The sequence below is a fragment of the Bos javanicus genome, chromosome 7 (assembly GCF_032452875.1).
Source record: "Bos javanicus breed banteng chromosome 7, ARS-OSU_banteng_1.0, whole genome shotgun sequence".
In the NCBI taxonomy this organism is placed as follows: domain Eukaryota; kingdom Metazoa; phylum Chordata; class Mammalia; order Artiodactyla; family Bovidae; genus Bos; species Bos javanicus.
The window spans coordinates 15206117-15224959 of NC_083874.1; the positions used below are offsets into that span (position 1 = coordinate 15206117).

Genomic DNA, 18843 nt, shown 5'->3' on the forward strand with positions numbered 1-18843 from the left:
CTTCTTAATATCTTCTGCTTCTGTTAGGTCCATACCATTTCTGTCCTTTATTGAGCCCATCTTTGCATGAAATGTTCCCTTGGTATCTCTAGTTTTCTTGAAGAGATCTCTAGTCTTTCCCAGTCTATTGTTTTCCTCTATTTCTTTGCATTGATCACTGAAGAAGGCTTTCTTATCTCTTCTTGCTATTCTTTAGAACTCTGCATTCAGATGCTTATATCTTTCCTTTTCTCCTTTGGTTTTCGCTTCTCTTCTTTTCACAGCTATTTGTAAGGCCTCCCCAGACACCAGCATATATATATATATATATATATATATATATATATATATTTACTTAATCGTCACAAGAACCCTGAGTAAGTTACAGTAGAGCATATGGAGGCTCCAAGAAGTAGAGAAATTTAAACAGTGTGACTCCATTCTCAGGGCAATATATGCTTATGTGGCAGGAACAGAAAGTACCTTGAGATTTCTGCAGACAGATCAAAGGCAGACCTGGGTAAAACCATCCCAGAATTCTTGCCCAGGCTTGAGACCTCCAGGAATGTTCTTTTCAGGGTTTTTGTAGCCCTTTTCCAGGCCTGTCCCTGTATCTCCATACAACTAGCTCTGAACACATGTTAAGTAAGCTAAGTCCTCTCTGGAAGACAGTCTCTTCCTGGTAACCCTTTCCAGGGCTGTTGGGCAGAATAAGTCACCTACCACCAGATGGATCAGAGAAAGCTGAGCTCGCAACAGAAACTGAGTCTGTGAGGTCTTGTAAATTTTCAGAAGGGAAATCAAACCTAGTGCTCCTGCCTTTGAGGGGGGAAAAAGAGGAGCATATGTTAATATGTTATAAGGAATGGAATGGAGGGTGACACATTCATAAATGTTGCAAGTCCCAGAACTTGCCCATCCTTGTCAATTTCTGCAGGTAAGATTATTCATGATTTCATTTTGACCCTGACACTGAACCTGCCAAGTAAGGGAAGTAGGCATTACTTTGCCCCTGGTTTTTATTTTGTCTCCTTCCCCCACCCTGCCCTCTCATCCGCTGCCTTGAAGCTTATGGGATCTTACTTCCCTGACCAGGTATGGAACCCACTCCCTCTGCAGTGAAAACATGGTGTCCTAACCACTTGACCACGAGGCAAGTCCCAATGTCCCATTTTTTTAATTGGCAAAGCTAAGTGACTCGCCCAAATTCTGTATGATTCAGAAGCTGGGGCTCTATACTTCCAGACACTGTTTATAAGTTTCTTCTGGATTAATCACTGTTTTTCTTTCTGAGAGTTCAATTATCTCCTCTCTGCCTCTTTTCTGCCTTCTCTCCTGCGTTTCTCCGAAAGCCTGCTGAGAGGTTAGTACGCCTGCCAAGCTCAGTTTGTAAAACCTCAGAGAACTCTGCTTATCCGGAGAGAACCCTTCCAAACTGCCAGACCCTTTGTAGGAGGGCTTTTTGGCAAGGGACCATGGCAAGTTCATGAATCTCCACCAAAGAGACACCCTGATTCTTAAAAGCTGTTCACCATCAGCTCTTGGTGGTTTAGGCATTCAGGTTCAGCTCTGAAATCTCTAGTTTGTTTTGATTTGGCTTTGGGGAGAGGAAGTGGCCACTCTGTTTGTTCAACCCTTTCTCTGAATAAGATAAATCAATATTTATGTCCAGACCCCAGGTATGAGGTCAGTTGATTTCGGAGATGTTTTGGCCCATAATTCATCCAAGTGCTGGATCCCACAAAACAAAATCAGTCTTTGCCTGTACTTTTGTGATGATTTTATTTAAATGCATCACTGATAACTGTTTTATGGGGCAATTTGGAAGAACCCTCTAAAACTATATATGATGAAACAGTTAAAATCTATAAACAATTCCTAGAAAGGAGAAGGCAAGTAGAGAAAAGGGGTGGGGCTAAGTTTCCAACATCTCTAGTTTTTGGTTTTGAGTCCGAGGGGAGATGTCATTGGCCAATTAGACAATTAGGAAGGGCAGATAGAATCTTCTCTGGGCACCAAAGAGAATATAACAATCAAAATTTGAGAGAAATTTAAAGGAGATGTGGGATTTCATTTTGAGGGTGGGCATGGAGGCGGCTCAGCTCTTCCTGCCACAAACCCTGCAGCCTGTCCAAGACCAGCTTTGGAAAGAACTGGAATCTGAGTCAGGGCTTCATGGGTTAAGGAGCCCATGTCACATCGGCCGTTTGAAACTCCTCCTCTCCAAACTCCTCCTCCCACAGTGAGGTGAAGATATTTGAAAATCACCCCACTGCAAACTCCTCCCTCTCCGGGAAACCTCACATAGAAATGGTGCAAATGACTGACGCCCCGCGTGCAGTCGCGTCCGGGCCGCGCGAAGCCCGGGTTTCCAGAGCGGTCACTGCGAGCGGACAGCGGCCTGGGCCGGGGCGTGACAAGCGGAGGCTGGGATCATGAGGCTTGCGGGCTGGGGGCTGCGCTGGGCCATCGCCCTGCTCATCGCTGTGGGGGAGGCTGCAGGTAAGTCTGGCTCCGGAAGCCCGCGCGGGATAGGGGTGAGCTCCTGAATTTGGGGAGCCCCTTGGTATTTTGGGGGGCCGGCGGGAGAGAAAATGAAAAATCATTCAGTCCATGGAAGACGTGGGAAAATGGCACAAAGTCCTTCCCCAATGGCTGCATTGGGAAAAGGGTTTGGGGGATAGGTGTCTGAGGGGTCTGGGAGGGAAACGCGACGCGGCTTTCCCCACAAGTATCCCCCCAATGGGGGACCACTCTCCTTTTCTTAGAGCCGGGTACGCTTTAGGAGGAGGTACTCCCTCCCAGAGTTATTCCAGGGGTGAGACGGGCCCGAAAACGGGCTGCTCAGCCTGGAGGCCCTACGGGCGCTCCCTCACATCGTTTCACCCTCAGGGGTTACGGCGGCGGTCAAGTTGGCTTTGTGCTTCCCAAGGGCGCTGCTGCCCCTCGAAACGGAGCGGGACTCTTCTAACCTTCACCAAGCTTCCGTCCTTAGCCACCTCCTCCAGCCCCGCCTTCAGCCCTGTGGGCCCTCCCCCGAGCTCCCATTGGACGCCATTCGAACAGGCGAGCCTCGAGCCGCACCCCTTGGCCAATGGGAGGCGGTGGTTTTTGAGGCCCGGGCGGCGTGGGGCGGGGCTGGCGCACGCCTCGCGCCTCGCTAGGTCTCCGTGAGGATGTCGAAGGCGATTCCTCGGGTCATTTGGGGCTCCCGTCACAAATGCTGCGCCAAGTCCCGGGCCCCTGGAGAAGCTCTGCAAGCGTGCCGGCCGAACGCTTGAGCCCCGCTCGGCCAAGGCCTGTTTCCTCCTCTGTCTGCAGTGATGCCTTCGTACCCACTTTGTCCTCAGGAGCTTCTCCGACCCGCCCGACTGGGACCAGTTCGCAGACGTGACCCCCAGGCCACCTCCAAGGCCTCAGTCCCTTCCCAGTCTGAAACGTTGCCTAGAAACTCCAGTCCTTCCCGGATCGGACGTGAAGGGCACTTAACGGAGACTTTCATCCGTGCCTGGGCAGGGACCGAGAGTTGGGACCGAATGGACCCCTTTGGGGTTGCCTTGTCTGTTCATAGGTGCTAAAATGAGTTCAGTTGAACTGCTCTCATGACAACATGACAACCTTTCATTTTAAGGGGCTTGAATTTTAGAATTGGGCAAGAGGCTAGTTGGTGCAACATCCTGAGTTATCCAGTGGCTGAGAGAGACATTTGACCTCGCCCTGGATAATAAGGAAATGGTCCTTTTCCAGCTTAACAACCATCTGGGCCTAGAAAAGTATTGAAATTGTCCCATGAACAGGATGCAGGAAGCTTTTTTTTTTTAATGGGGGGGAGGGGTGGCTTTGAGCGGAGACCTTTGAACTCTTGGAATCAGACACACACATCACAGTTTCCTCTGGGAGGAAAGGAAGGAGAATTTCAGCCACATGGCAGAGGGTTATTGTAATAATTCAGCCATTGGGTTGTGTGAAGCAGAGGGATGGTGGCTTGGAAAAGAGACAGTTGATGAGCCTGTATTTCACACACAGATCCACTCCTTCCCTAAGAGGATATTAATGGCAGTGAAGTTTCATTGAGCAAGATATGTTGCTTCAGTTTCCTTTTTCACTGGGCAGCTTGAGGAAATCATGTATTTTGGTTCTCAAGGAGGCTCTGAGTCTGGGTGTGTTCCCCAGACTCCTGAGAGTGAGTGGACAGCTACTAAATATCTGCCTGCAGTGTGGGAGACCTGAGTTTGATCCCTGGGTCCGGAAGATCCCTGGAGAAGGACATGGCAACCCACTCCAGTATTCTGCTGTGTATTCCACTAAGTATCTACTCTGCTGTTAACTTAATGATAGACATTTGTAGCAGCCCTGGCTACTCCAGTTTGCCCCAAGGGAGCGGGAATTTCTTGTCTGTTTACTTTGGGAATGGTAGTAATTGGAATCTTAGCTGCTTGCTTTCTTTCCTTTAGCCAAATCAAAGTCAGTTAATTGACAGTTGTATGTAGGGTATCAAATATGCCAGGGACACACCCAAACTCAGAAAGTAGAGTGTTCCCCTAAGTTGTGTCTGCTTTAACAGAGGATAAGATGGTTAGATAGCATCACTGACTCAACAGACATGAATCTGAGCAAATTCCGGAAGATAGCAGAGGACAGAGGAGCCTGGCATGCTGCAGTCCATGAGATCGGGAAGAGTCAGATACAACTTAGTGATTAAACAACAACTGCTTTAACAACAAGCCCCAGGGGGATTCACTGGTCATTGTCAGGCATATTTATCTTTCAGGGCAACACTCACTAAAGATAGGGAGAATGTTTCTGAGCTGTCTGCCTCATGCTGTCTTTCTAGGGCATTCCTGCTCATATCTGTAGGGTTCCTCCCCTGCTGCTGCTAAGTCACTTCAGTCGTGTCCGACTCTGTGTGACCCCATAGACGGCAGCCCACCAGGCTCCCCCGTCCCTGGGATTCTCCAGGCAAGAACACTGGAGTGGGTTGCCATTTCCTTCTCCAAAGCATGAAAGTGAAAAGTGAAAGCGAAGTCGCTCAGTCGTGTCCGACTCCCGGCGACCCCTTGGGCTGCGGCCCACCAGGCCCCGCCATCCATGGGATTTTCCAGGCAAAAGTACTGGAGTGGGGTGCCATTGCCTTCTCCAAGGGTTCCTCCCCTAATAAGACCCAATTCTAGATACCTTTTTTGCTCAGTGCTTTGATTGCCTTTCACATTCCACATTCAGTACATTAACAGCATCCACACTCTGCTCCGCTGTCTAGCAAGTAACCATGTGTTGCTAAGACACCATGCACGTAGTCAGCAGTGAACAGAGATAGAAACTGGCTACCCCTCCCTCAAAGGAGCAGACGACAAACTACCACGGAGATCACCTCTGGGGAAAATATCTTGGTGGTCCCTCTTGTGGAAAAGAGCACTGGCAAAAGGATTTTTCATTCATTTTCTGCTAAGTCTCTTAGCTTCAGACATTTTTTTCTTTTTTTTTTTTTAAGATTTTTTTGGTGTGGAACATCTTATTTTGAAAGTCTTTATTGAATTGGTTATGATGTTGCTTCTGTTTTATGTTTTGGTTTTTTGGCTCTGAGGCCTTTGGTATCTTTGCACTGGAAAGCGAGGTCCCAACCACTAGATCGCCAGGGAAGACCCAGGCCATTTCTTTTTCAAGAAAATGATTCCAAGTATTTATTTTTTAATTTTATTTTGTCCATGCCTCTCGACTTGTAGGATCTTAGTACCCTGGCCAGGGGTTGAACCCAGGCCTTGGCAGTGAAAGCACTGAGTCCTAACCTCGGAACCACCAGGGAATCCCCTCCATGTATTATTTTGGTTTTCTTGAACAACCACTATCTTCAGTATCCGCGGAAGGAAAACCTTGAAAGCATTTACCACCTCATTATGTGTACTGGAGAAAAAGCAGAAATGTATATTCTCCTTTTCTGTTTCGATAACCTTGTTTCTGATTCCTCACCCGTGACAGGAGAGGTCTAAAGGCTAGAGTTTCGATTGCTTTCTTTTTTTGCGGAGGAGGGCGTGTGTTGCGTATGTAATTTTAGGCATCCCCAGTATGAGGAGGCGGAGAAGGCAATGGCACCCCACTCCAGTACTCTTGCCGGGAAAATCCCATGGACAGAGGAGCCTAGTAGGCTGCAGTTCATAGGGTTGCTAAGAGTCGGACACGACTGAGCGACTTCACTTTCTCTTTTCACTTTCATGCATTGGAGAAGGAAATGGCAACCCACTCCAGTGTTCTTACCTGGAGAATCCCAGGGACGGGGAAGCTTGGTGGGCTGCCGTCTATGGAGTAACACAGAGTCGGACACGACTGAAGTGACTTAGCATAGCATAGCATAGCATAGTATGAGGAGGAGAAGGCAATGGCAACCCACTCCAGTACTCTTGCCTGGAAAATCCCATGGACAGAGGAGCCTGGAAGGCTCTGCAGTCCATGGGGTTGCTGAGGGTCAGACATGACTGAGCGACTTCACTTTTACTTTTCACTTTCATGCATTGGAGAAGGAAATGGCAACCCACTCCAGTGTTCTTGCCTGGAGAATCCCAGGGACGGGGGAGCCTGGTGGGCTGCCATCTATGGGGTCGCACAGAGTCGGACACGACTGAAGTGAGTTAGCAGCAGCAGCAGCAGCAGTATGAGGAGTTATGGGATGTAGTGCTCTGGTTTGCATTTGCTGAAATTCAACTGAAACTGACATACAAAACCCAAACCTTGCTTGTGGAACTGGGAGGAAATAAGAAAGAGCTGCTTGTTTCTTTGGGCTGTGGTGTTTGAAATAGGACTAGTTCTGACTCCTCGCTCAGGTGGGGGTTGCCCACTGCCGGGACACCCATCCTGAGGTGCTCTCCTGGGTGCTCACTGTCCCTTATCCTCGGCCATATAAGCAAGGCCATGAGACATTTCCCAGCTGACTGCTGTCGGTAATGGTGAAATCCATTCACTCTTCATTCAGATGTTACAGCTGATGGCCAGCTGTTGGATGAACAGCTGTTCAGGTAGAAATATGTAGTAGTAGGGTCTTCTTGTTGGTAGGGTCTTCAGCCATCTATGACAAGAAAATATTTGATTAACTGCTGCCCAGGGGAGGGCTCGTTGGTGTCCAGGGAAGGGGGTTGTTATTCTTTCTCTCTTACTTTTGTTATTACTGTAAGTTTTATTTTTGGCTATGCTGGATCTTTGTTGCGAGGTGGGGGCTCTCTAGTTTGTGGCACATGGGCCTAGTTGCAGAATGTGGGATCTTAGTTCCCCAACCAGGGATCAGACCCAGCGCCCCTGCATTGGGAGTGCAGAGTGCAGAAGACCACCAGAGAAGATCCGCCCTGGGATTTCTTTGGAAGGAATGATGCTAAAGCTGAAACTCCAGTACTTTGGCCACCTCATGTGAAGAGTTGACTCATTGGAAAAGACTCTGATACTGGGAGGGATTGGGGGCAGGAAGAGAAGGGGACGACAGAGGATGAGATGGCTGGATGGCATCACTGACTCAATGGACATGAGTCTGAGTGAACTCTGGGAGTTGGTGATGGACAGGGAGGCCTGGCATGCTGCGATTCATGGGGTCGCAAAGAGTCGGACATGACTGAGTGACTGAACTGAACCTAACTGAAGATGGTTTAATGTTTCTAGCCCTTCCAGTAGGGTTTCCCTGGTGGCTCAGACGGTAAAGAATCTGGCTGCAATGCAGGAGACCTGGGTTTGATTCCTGGGTCGAGAAGATCCCCTGGAAAAGGAAATGGCAACTCCCTCCAGTATTCTTGCCTGGAGAATCCTATGGATACAGGAGCCTGGTGGGGTACAGTTCACGGCGTTGCAAAAGAGTTGGACACGACTGAGCGACTAACACTTTCATTTTTGCACTTTCAAGATGGTTTAATATTTTTAGCCTTTCCAGTAGCACATTCTGCATGTGAGATGGTTCCTTGGGCAAAGTGGATTAGCGATGATTGAAACTGCCATCTCCTGGCTGGGAGAGCAGATGGCGAAGTTCCTCCTCCAGAATCCTCCTCCTCTGTAGAGAATGCCCCTTGCCTGAACTTCCTTTTTTTTTTTTTTACTTTTTTTTTCTGAGAGTCCTGGAATTTTGATTGCTTTTTACCCACCCCATGTGGGAAGCCAGAAATGAGTCATTTCCTTTTTCAGGCATAATCATGATTCAGCTGTGAATCAGTGGGTGTGGGGTACATTGCAGAGGCACCTCAGAGGGCGATGTCCTGTCTGGATCAGTAGCTGGGCTACATTATCAGTCTGTCTTCTGATAGCAGCAGGTTCTAGAGCTCAGATCATTTGAATCTCCTGAGCTCTCCACTGGGGTTACCTCCAGCCTGGTCTCTTTGTAAGTTCAGTTACCAAGTTCTGTTGATGCTTCTAAACACTCCTTGTATGTATTTCTCTCTTTATCACCTATAGCCTCCTCCACCCCTCCACTCATCTCTCTCCTAATCTCACCCGACTGTTCCTCTGGGCAGGAACACTGGACAATGAGCTTTGAAGACCCAGAATTTGTTTCTTTTGAATGAAAGGTGCAATTAACATACTATAGAATCGACAGATAAGAGTTCAGTGAGTTGTGATAGACATCTACTTCCATGTAGCCACCTCTCATTAGGACCTAGAGGACTTCTCTCCCCCCAGGAAGTTCCCGGCTCTCTTCAGCTTACTCACCTGCCAGACACAGACCAGAGGCACCTCTAATCTGATTTCTGTCATTGCGAAAAGTGAAAGTGTTAGTCACTCAGTTGTGCCGACTCTTTTCAAGCCCATGGACCCACCAGGCTGCTCTGTCCATGGGATTCTCCGGGCAAGAATACTGGAGTGGGTTGCCAGTTCCTTCTCCAGGGGATTTTCCCGACCCAGGGATCAAACCGTGTCTCCTGCATTGCAGGCAGATTCTTTACTTCTCAGCCACCAGGAAAGCCCAGTTTCTATCATTATCGGTTAGTTGTGCCTGAGCTAGAACGGCACATGAATAGTATGTACTCGAGCAAAAGAAACCGGACAGGGAATTCCCTGACTGTCCAGTGGTTAGGACTCCGAGCTTCCACTGTAGGGGGCAGAAGCTTGATTCCTGGTCGAGGAATTAAGATCCCACAAACCACACTGCTCAGTGGGGGAAAAAAAGCTTTGGACCTTTTTGAACTTGACATTGTTATACATCTGTGTTAATAATTCTTCTGGGTCCCGGGGACTTTGCACTTTAAAATTTGACAGATTCTGCCCTGTTGCCCTCCGAAGAGATGGAACTAGAAGAGTTCCGCTTTTCCAAAATCTTTGCCCAGTAGTAATATGATGGACCTGTCTCTGACTGGGGCATAACAGCTCAACAAATCTTGTTTTGACTCAGGCCTTGGGCTCTGATGGTTTCACGCTGAAAGGAAGAAAAAGACATTCCTTACTCTCCAGGAGTTTAAATCTAGGCTGGGGGACTCGGTAAACAAATGATTTCCATCTTGTATGTTAGGAGTAAGAAATGGGTGTTTTAAGAGCTCTTGCATGCGTGCGTGCTAAATCACTTCCAGTTGTGTCCAACTCTTTGCGACCCCATGGACTGTAGCCTGCCAGGCTCCTCTGTCCATGGGATTCTCCAGGCAAGAATCCTGGAGTGGGTTGCCATGCCCTCCTGCAGGAGATCTTTCTGACCCAGGGATCGAACAGTGACTCTTACCATCTCCTGCATTGGCAGGTGGGTTCTTTACCACCAGCGCCACCTGGGAAGTCCATGGGCTGCTAAACCCAGTTTTGGGGAAGGTTAGCTTCGAAGCTGAACTGTTAACCAAGCAAAGAGGAGGGAGTTAGGAGGGGGCGTTGTACCAGAAGGGACTGCAGAGGTTTGGGATCTGAGGTTGTGAAATTTTTTTTACCAGATCCAGCATGTTCTCCTTAATAAAATTATTTGTCATATAACTATGCTATCATCTGGTGTACATTAAAAACCATAATTATATAGAAAACCAGATATGTTAAAAAGGTGAGATAAAAATCGAACGCACATTTTAAAATATCTTGTTATTTGCAATGGCTTCCTACTATAGTTAAAAATCTCAAATCATGATGTAGTGAGGGCAAGGTTTTTTTTTCCTTTATATCTCTATGTATGAAGTAACGTGTATATATATATATATATATATATAGTAAAGTATATTTGATTTACAATGTTGTGTTAGTTTCAGTGATTCAGATTCTTTTTCAGTTTCTTTTCCCTTACACATTATTACAAGATAATTGAGTATATAGTTCCCTGTGCTACACAGGAGGTCTTTGTTGGTTATCTATTTTATATATAGTAGCGTGTATGTGTCCATCTCAATTTCCTAATTTATCTGTCCCTCACTTCTTTCCTCTTTGACAACCATAATCTGTTCTCTATGTCTGTGGGTCTAATTTCTGTTTTAAATCAGTTCATTTGTATCTTTTTTTTTTTTAAGATTCCACATATAAATGATATTGTATAATATTCATCTTTCTCTACCTGGCTTACTTCACTTAGTATGATAATCTCCAGGTTTATCCATGTTGCTGCAAATTGCATTATTTCGGTTTTTTTTATTGCCGAGCGTTAAGGGCAAGGCTGATGATTAGCAATTGGACACAGGGAGCCATACTTCAAAGAGTGCCTTTGATCATTCTTATTTTTATGGCTTGACCTTCCACCATATCTAATTAGGTCAGTTTTTATCTTGTACGTTGAGGTTAAGAGGGGCAAAATGCTCACTAGTAGGAATCAACTTGTCAGTGCCACCCTCTAAGGTCGTGAAGTTTGCACATTTACTTTCACTCACAGCTCATTAGCTTAAACTTGGTCCCATGGCCACACCTGGCTGCAAAGGAAGCTGGGAAATTATAGATCCTCCCTTGGGTAATGTGCTCAGTTAAAACTTGAAGGTCTCAAACTTCCCTGGTGCTCCAGTGTTTAAGAATCCACCTTGCAATGCAAGGGACATTGGTTGGAGCCCTGGTCTAGGATGATCCCACATGCCACGGAGCAACTAATCCTGTGCACCACATCTACTGAGTGTTTAAAGAGAATGTACATGCATGCGTGCTCAGCCATGTCCAACTCTTTGCAATCCCATGGACTGTAGCCCACCCAGCTCCTGTGTCTATGGGATTCTCCAGGCAAGAATACTGGAGTCGGTTGCCATTTCCTCCTCCAGGGGATCTTCCTGACCCAGGGATCAAACCCAAGTCTCCTGTGTCTCGTACATTGCAGGCATATATTCTTTACCATCTGAGCCACCCAGAAAGTCCACTTAAAGAGAATATCAAGGGGGGAAAATCTGAATACATAAAAAGACACAAAGCATGTAAGATCTTGAATCTTCTCCCATATGCAGAATGAAGGAAGAAGAGACTTCTTGCATAAGAAGAATCATTCAAGGATCAAGGATCTCTTTGTCTGGAAGTTTCTCCCAGGAATGGACTAATTCTGGAGACATAGTTTCTGCCTTGTGCATGAAGAGTTCATTAATTGCCTTTGTGCAAAATGAGCAAATGAATACATTTTGTGCAAACTATTAAACTATTTTTTTTGTTTGTTTCACTCAACATTCAAAATAAAGTGATAAAAAACAGTTCTTCTTACAAACGTAGTGAAAAATATAATAAACGTAGCCATCAGCCCGAACTTATATTTTACATATCATTTGCCTTCAGAATATCTGACTCATGAGGAAATTTCTGCTAGCTTCTTCCTTCTTGGTCTTATTTCCGTATCCTGAGATAAACTGGATCATAATTTTTATTAACTGTGTTACTTTAGATTATGAAGGGGATCAAAGTTTATATTTAAAGATTAAAGGAGTAATACCAATTTTATTACCAACCAATAAAAGTTTATTGGAAGCTTGGTGTGCTGCAGTCCGTTGGGTCCCTAAGAGTCTGACACAACTGAGTGACTGAAATGACTGACCCACTCCAGTATTCTGGCCTGGAGAATTCCATGGACTGTATAGTCCACGGGGTCACAAAGAGTCGGAATGAGCAACTTTCACAATAAAAGTTTGCTTTGATCATAGCTCACACGTAGCAATGCCCCTGAATCAAAGCATGATACCTAAAACTAAATGCAGTCAGTATTATTTTGCTCTCTTTGTGTGCTTGGTCGCTCAGTCGTGTCTGACTCTTTGCAACCCCATGGACTGTAGCCCGCCAACCTCCTCTGTCCATGGGGATTCTCCAGGCAAGAATACTGGAGTGGGTTGCCTTGCCCTCCTCCTGGGAATCCTCCCCACCCAGGGATCATACCCAGGTCTCTCGAATTGCAGGCAGATTCTTTACCATCTGAGCCACAAGGTGTAAAAGTCGTGTATTTTAGAGGGGCTTCCCTGGTGGCTCAGGACTAAAGAATCTGCCTGCCAATGCAGGAGACACAATTTCGATTCCTGGTCCGGGAAGATCTCACATGCCTCGGAGCAACTAAGCCCGTGCAGCACAACTACTGAAGCCTGTGGGCCTGGAGCCTGTGCTCTGCCACAAGAGACGCTCCACAATGAGAAGCCAGAGCACCACAGCTAGAGAGTAGCCCCCACTCCGGGAGACAGTGAAGGACAAGGAAGCCTGGTATGCTGCTGTCCACAGGGTCAAAAAGAGTTGGACACAACTCAGCGACTGAACAGCAACAACCCACTTCTTTAGATCTGAAATTTAGTTATATGATTATCTTCTCTGCTGGATCTCTGCTGTCTGACCTCTACATTAATCATTTCTCATAACTTATATACCCTTTTTGTGGGGGCTGTGCTGGGTCTCAGCTGCATCATGTGGGCTTCTTGGGGTGCACGAGCTTAGTTGCCCAGTGGCAGGTGGGATCTTAGTTCCCCAACTAGGGATCAAATCTGTGTCCCCTGTACTGTAAGGTAGGTTCTTAACCACAGAACCATGAGAGAAGTCCCAATTTTTATCTCTTTAGTTCCTTTCTACCTACTGGAGAAAGCTTTTCAAGTTTTCCTCCAGCTTAATGCTTCTGCAGTCTCAATTTTCCTTAGTACTGTCTCCAGTACAGGTTTGTGACATGCTAATTCATGTCCTTTTCTTTGGTAATGTGCACCCAGGTTCTAATATTTTGTCCCCATCGCCCAGTGGATCCACACTTTGGACTCACCAACCATGATGTCAGAATCTCACACTGGGGATGCATCTCTTTTTAGGAAGTGTCCTTCGCATCCTCCACTACACTTTTGGTTCACTCGGTTTAGTTGTGGTGTATGTTTGATTTCCTGGAGACCTGACTGCTGCAGTAGGATTGTATTTCTGGTTCATTCTTCACTTGGCAGGAAAGAGACACAAAGAATTGGGTCATTTTGTGATCCCAGCCTTGATTCTTCCTTCTCCTTTCCTTCTCTTTAGTGGAAGACAACTGTGGGAGAAACGAGTTTCAGTGCCAAGATGGGAAATGCATCTCCTATAAGTGGGTTTGTGATGGGACCGCCGAGTGCCAAGACGGCTCTGATGAATCCCAGGAGACGTGCAGTGAGTTTCTCCCCGCCTTTGGACGTGACGTGTGTCCTAACCTTTTCTTTTTAACTCCTTTTTTTTTTAAAATCTAAGTATAGTTGTGTTACACTTAAACATTTTCAATGTTAATTTTCAACATGTTAATTTCTGTTGGATGGCAAAGTGATTTGATGATAGCGGGTGACAGACGTGGTAGAAATTGACAAGCATACTAATGTATTCTTCTATGAATTAGGAGATGGGCAGAGAAGATATTGGGCTTTCCAGGTGGGTCAGAGGTAAAGAATCCACTTGCAATGCAGGAGATGTAAAAGACTCGGATTTGATCCCTGGGTTGGGAAGATCCCCTGGAGGAGGGTAGAGCACTCCACTCCAGTATTCTTGCCTAGTATTCTTCCATGGACAAAGGAGCTTGGCGAGTTATAGACCTTGGGGTCGCAAAGAACTGGACAAGACTGAAACGCTTAGCATGCACACAGAGACGATATTATTGGAACTTTCCTTTAAAGTTTCCTTTCCTCTTTTTTTTTTCATTGAGGTTCATGTTACACAGATTAGCCCTTTTTTAAGATTTTTTTTTTTTGGTGGACCATTTTTAAAGTCTTGATTGAATTTGTTATAATATTGCTTCTTAATGATTTAGGTTTTTGGCTTCGAGGCATGGGGGTCTTAGCTTCCCAACCAGGATCGAACCTTCACCCCATGTTAGAAGGCAAAGTCTTAACCATTGGACTGCCAGGGAAGTCTCACAAATTAGCCTTTTTGTGTGTTTGTTTTTTGTTTTCTTGGCCACTCCAGGTGGCTTGTGGGATCTTAGCTTCCCAACCAGGGATCGAACCCATAACAGCTGCAGTGGAAGCTTAAGAGTCCTAACCACTGAATTAGGCCATTGGGGGTAGGAATAAAATAGGAATTTGGGATTAACAGGTGCATACTACTATATATAAAATAGATAATCAACAAGGACCTACTGTATAGCCCAGGGAACTATATTCAATATCTTGTAATAACCTATAATGGAAAAGAATCTGAAAAAGAAAATATATACATATATACACACACACACATGTATAACTGAGTCACTTTGCTGTACACCTGAAATTAACACAACATTGTAAATCAATTATGCTTCGATTTTTTTAAAAAGCCACCCCAAAATTTTAAATTAAAAAAAAGTGACCAGTTTAGTAGCATTAATATATTCCCAGTGCTTTGCAACCACCACTTTTATCTCATTCCAAAATCTTTGCAACACCTGGCATCTAACTTAAAAAAAAAATTATTTTTCTGCACTGGGTCTTAAGTGCAGCATGCAAGACCTTCAGTCTTCCTTGTGGCATGCGGGATCTTTAGCTGTGGTATGTGGTATCTAGTTCCCTGACCAGGGATTGAACCCAGGCCCCCTGCATTGGGAGCATGGAAGTCTTTGCCACTGGACTCCCAGGGAAGTCCTCAGCAACTAATTTTTAATAAGTTCCATTAAATTTCCTTCATTTTGGCCCAGAAAAGTGAGCCTGAATCTCCTATCAGAAAACTCTGGGTTCTTCCCTTGCAGAGCTCGGAGTGGCAAGGCATTCTTCCCTCTGCGTTACGGTTCAGTTCTGTTTCTCCCATAGAGTCTGTCACCTGCAAGATGGGGGACTTCAGCTGTGGGGGCCGTGTCAACCGCTGCATTTCGGGGTCCTGGAGATGCGATGGCCAGGTGGACTGCGAGAATGGCTCGGACGAAGAAGGCTGTTGTAAGTGGTGTCCCTTGTCTGGTGGCCCGTGGATCCTAGCCGTGTCCAAGTGACCTGACTGGGTTCGTGGCTGAGGTCAGAGTTTATTCCAAACCATAGAGAGTTTCAGACAGGAAGGCACTCTGCAGCAGGTTCTGTCTTGCCTCTTTGATTTTATTCATTATTTACAATTTCTTTTCTAATTGTGTAGATTTTTTAAAAACAAAGTAAGACTCTTAAAAAAAAAAAAAAACACCCTGGGGGAAATTTAAATAATTGAGATCACATCAAATCTTCAAGTTGACAAAATATGAAACCCCCCAAGAGGGTATTAAAAAAAAAAAACAACCTAAAAAGTGAGTGAGTGCTTAGTGATGCATATCTAACCTTGGTTCTCACTGAGGAACATTTTAAAATAAAAGGGATTGGGCCTCTTTTCCAAGTGTTTTATTTTTTCTTCCAGCTTTATTGAGATATAGTTGACATGTAACATGGTGTGAGTTTAGTCTCCAGTGTGATGATTTTATATATATTGTGAAATGATTACCACAATAGGGTTATTTAACACCTTCATCATTTCACATAATTACTGTTTCTTTTGACTCTTAAATAATACAGCATAAACAGCAAGGTCCTATTGTATAGGGCTGCTGCTGCTAAGTCGCTTCAGTCGTGTCTGACTCTGTGCGACCCCATAGACGGAAACCCACCAGGCTCCCCTGTCCCTGGGATTCTCCAGGCAAGAACACTGGAGTGGGTTGCCATTTCCTTCTCCAATGCATGAAAGTGAAAAGTGAAAGGGAATTTGCTGGACTACAGCCTACCAGGCTGCTCCATCCATGGGATTTTCCAGGCAAGAGTACTGGAGTGGGGTGCCATTGCCTTCTCCAATTGTATAGGGCAGGGAAACTATAGTCAATATTCTGTGATAAACTACAATGGAAAGGGATATGAAAAAGAATACATTTACGTATAACTGAGTCACTTTGCTGTAGAGCAGAAATTAACACACCATTGGAAATCAACTATACTTCAATCCAACTTTAAAAAAAAAATTATTAAACTCCGTCCACAATGGGAAAAAAAAAAGATTGACATGTATGTACAATAAAACTGAAGAAGTTAAAAAAAGAAATAATAGTACCATCAAACCCAGGAGGTGGGAGAATGAGTAAAATAGAGGAGGGAGATTAATAGGAACCAACTTCCTCCTGTACATAAATAATTCACAGTGATGTGATGCACAGCGTGGTAAATGTAGTCAGTAAGATGGTGATAACCTTGTAGGGTGGCACGCAGTAAGTGGACTTAGCTTGGTGATCGTTTTGTGCTGTCTAAAGTCACTGAGCCGCTGTGGCATACCTGGAAACTGGCACAGCTTTGTAAGTCAACTATACTTCAACTTCAAAAGTCCAATATGGGCTTCCCTGATATCTCGGTTGGTAAAGAATCTGCCTGCAATGCAGGAGACCTAGGTTCAATCCCTGGGTTGGGAAGATCCCCTGGAGAAGGGAAAGGCTACCCACTCCAGTATTCTGGCCTGGAGAATTCCATGGACTGCATAGTCCATGGGGTCCCAAAGAGTGGGACACGACTGAGCGACTTTCACTTTCAAAAAGTCCCATGTCATTGTAAATAAAAACAAGCAAATAATAATAATAAGGGCAACAGTTTTTTATTTTTATTTTTGGCTACTCTGAGTGGCTTTTGGGATCTTAGTTCCTCCACCAGGAATGAAACTTGGGCCCTTGGCAGTGAGAGCCTGGAGCCCTAACCACTGGACCGTCAGGGAAGTCCCCAGCCATTTTTTGGTTTTGTTTTGTTTTTTAAAGCCGAAATTACCTCCTTTTCATTTTATAAGTACTACAATGTGACATTTAAAGTGCCGTCTCTAAGCTTCCTCTGAACCTGAATGCATTATTTTCAGGGAGATATTTGAGCTGAAGGTCAAAGGAGGATGATCACATTTACTATCTAGTATTTCAAAGTCTCCAGTCGGATCAAAATATTCTACTTTACCTTCCTTCAACACCCAATTTCCAAACGTTCAGAGCTGCTCAAGGACCACTAATAAAATGAAGGATAATAAAATTTGAATAGTAAAATGGGGTCACAAAGAGTCATGTCTCTTTGTGACCCCATGGTCTATACAGTCCATGGAATTCTCCAGGCCAGAATACTGGAGTGGGTAGCCTTTCCCTTCTCCAGGGAATCTTCCCAACCCAGGGAACAAACCCAGGTCTCCCGCATTGCAGGCAGATTCTTTACCAGCTAAGCCACAAGGGAAGACTTTTAATAGTAAAGGAACACTTAATTATAAGTGCTGAATTCCCTCAGTTGTGTCCGATTCTTTGCAACCCTATGGATTGTAGTCTGCCAGGCTCCTGTGTCCATGGGCTTCTCCAGGCAAGAATACTGGAGTGGGTTGCCATTTCCTACTCCACTCATCCTTTTTTTTTTAAACTAAAGTATATTTAATTTACAGTTTTGGGTTAGTTTTAGGTGTAGAGCAAAGTGATTCAGTTACACACACTCACACATATATTCTTTTTCTTCTTCTTTTCTACTATATTTATTATAAGATATTGACTATAGTTCCCTGCATAAACTCTTAAATACAGGTTCCCGTGTACCTTTACATCCCAGTCCTCCAGTAACACTTTGAGACAGAAACAGATGAGGAAACTGAGGCCCAGAGGGGCCCAGGAACTGGGTGGTTGTTGGCCAGGTCCCCTGACGACTGCCTGGAGTCCACTCACTGCGCTCTGGCCTCTCCTCACCTCAGTGTCCCCATCTGTGCAATGAGTTGGTGTCGGGATTGGGGAGTGGTTTCCCCGGTGACCAGGCTGTCCTCTCCCGTCCGTCCCTGCAGCCCCCAAGACGTGCTCCCAGGATGAGTTCCGCTGCAATGACGGCAAGTGCATTGCCCCGAAGTTCGTCTGTGACTTGGACCTGGACTGCTTAGATGGCTCGGATGAGGCGTCCTGCCCCATGCCCACCTGCGGCCCTGCCAACTTCCAGTGCAACAGCTCCATGTGCATCCCCCAGCTCTGGGCCTGCGACGGCGACCCCGACTGTGACGATGGCTCAGACGAGTGGCCAAAGCACTGCGGGACCCCCCACCCATCAGGCCCCCTGCAGGACAACAACCCCTGCTCGGCCCTCGAGTTCCACTGCGGCAGTGGCGAGTGCATCCACTCCAGCTGGCATTGCGACCATGACCCTGACTGCAAGGACAAGTCTGACGAGGAGAACTGCGGTAGGGGCGCCTCGGAAATCCCCTCACCCAGGCTGGGGGCTCCCCCGGCAGGGGACAGGGGTGGGGCGGTGCCTTTAGGTGCTTAAATGATTCCGCATCACACAATAAGAAAGTCAGTCCTGGACTTCCTTGGTCCAGTGGTTAAGACTCTGCTCTTCCAGTGCAGGGGTGAGGGTTGGATCCCTGGTCAGGGAACTAAGATCCCATATACCTTAGCTCCGTCAAAAAAAGAAAAAGGAACACTGCTTCCAAAGGTCTTATCTCCAGCTATAATAAATCCTTGATGGAGTGATTCAGATACAAGAAAAGAAAGAGCTAATATCCTGCATAAAGAATATGATATCCAAAGATATCTTCAGATTATATTCAAGGCAACATGGTGTCAATAAAGCATTGACCTAAAAAAAAATACCAAAAGTCGGTCCCATT

At 45.7% G+C, this 18843-nt stretch overlaps 1 protein-coding gene across 2 annotated transcripts in view; it reads left to right on the forward strand.

Annotated features, from left to right (window-relative positions):
* The first annotated feature begins 2266 nt into the window (after positions 1-2266).
* The window catches only part of LDLR (low density lipoprotein receptor), a 33618-nt gene continuing 17041 nt past the window's right edge, over positions 2267-18843 (forward strand). The window contains exons 1-4 of one of the 2 annotated variants that reach the window (XM_061422199.1): positions 2267-2481; positions 13330-13452; positions 15054-15176; positions 18028-18414. In XM_061422199.1, the coding sequence (XP_061278183.1) occupies positions 2415-2481; positions 13330-13452; positions 15054-15176; positions 18028-18414 (700 nt within the window). In that variant the 5' untranslated portion in view covers positions 2267-2414. The remainder of the gene's footprint in view (positions 2482-13329; positions 13453-15053; positions 15177-18027; positions 18415-18843) is intronic. The other variant, XM_061422197.1, reaches the window with a different exon arrangement.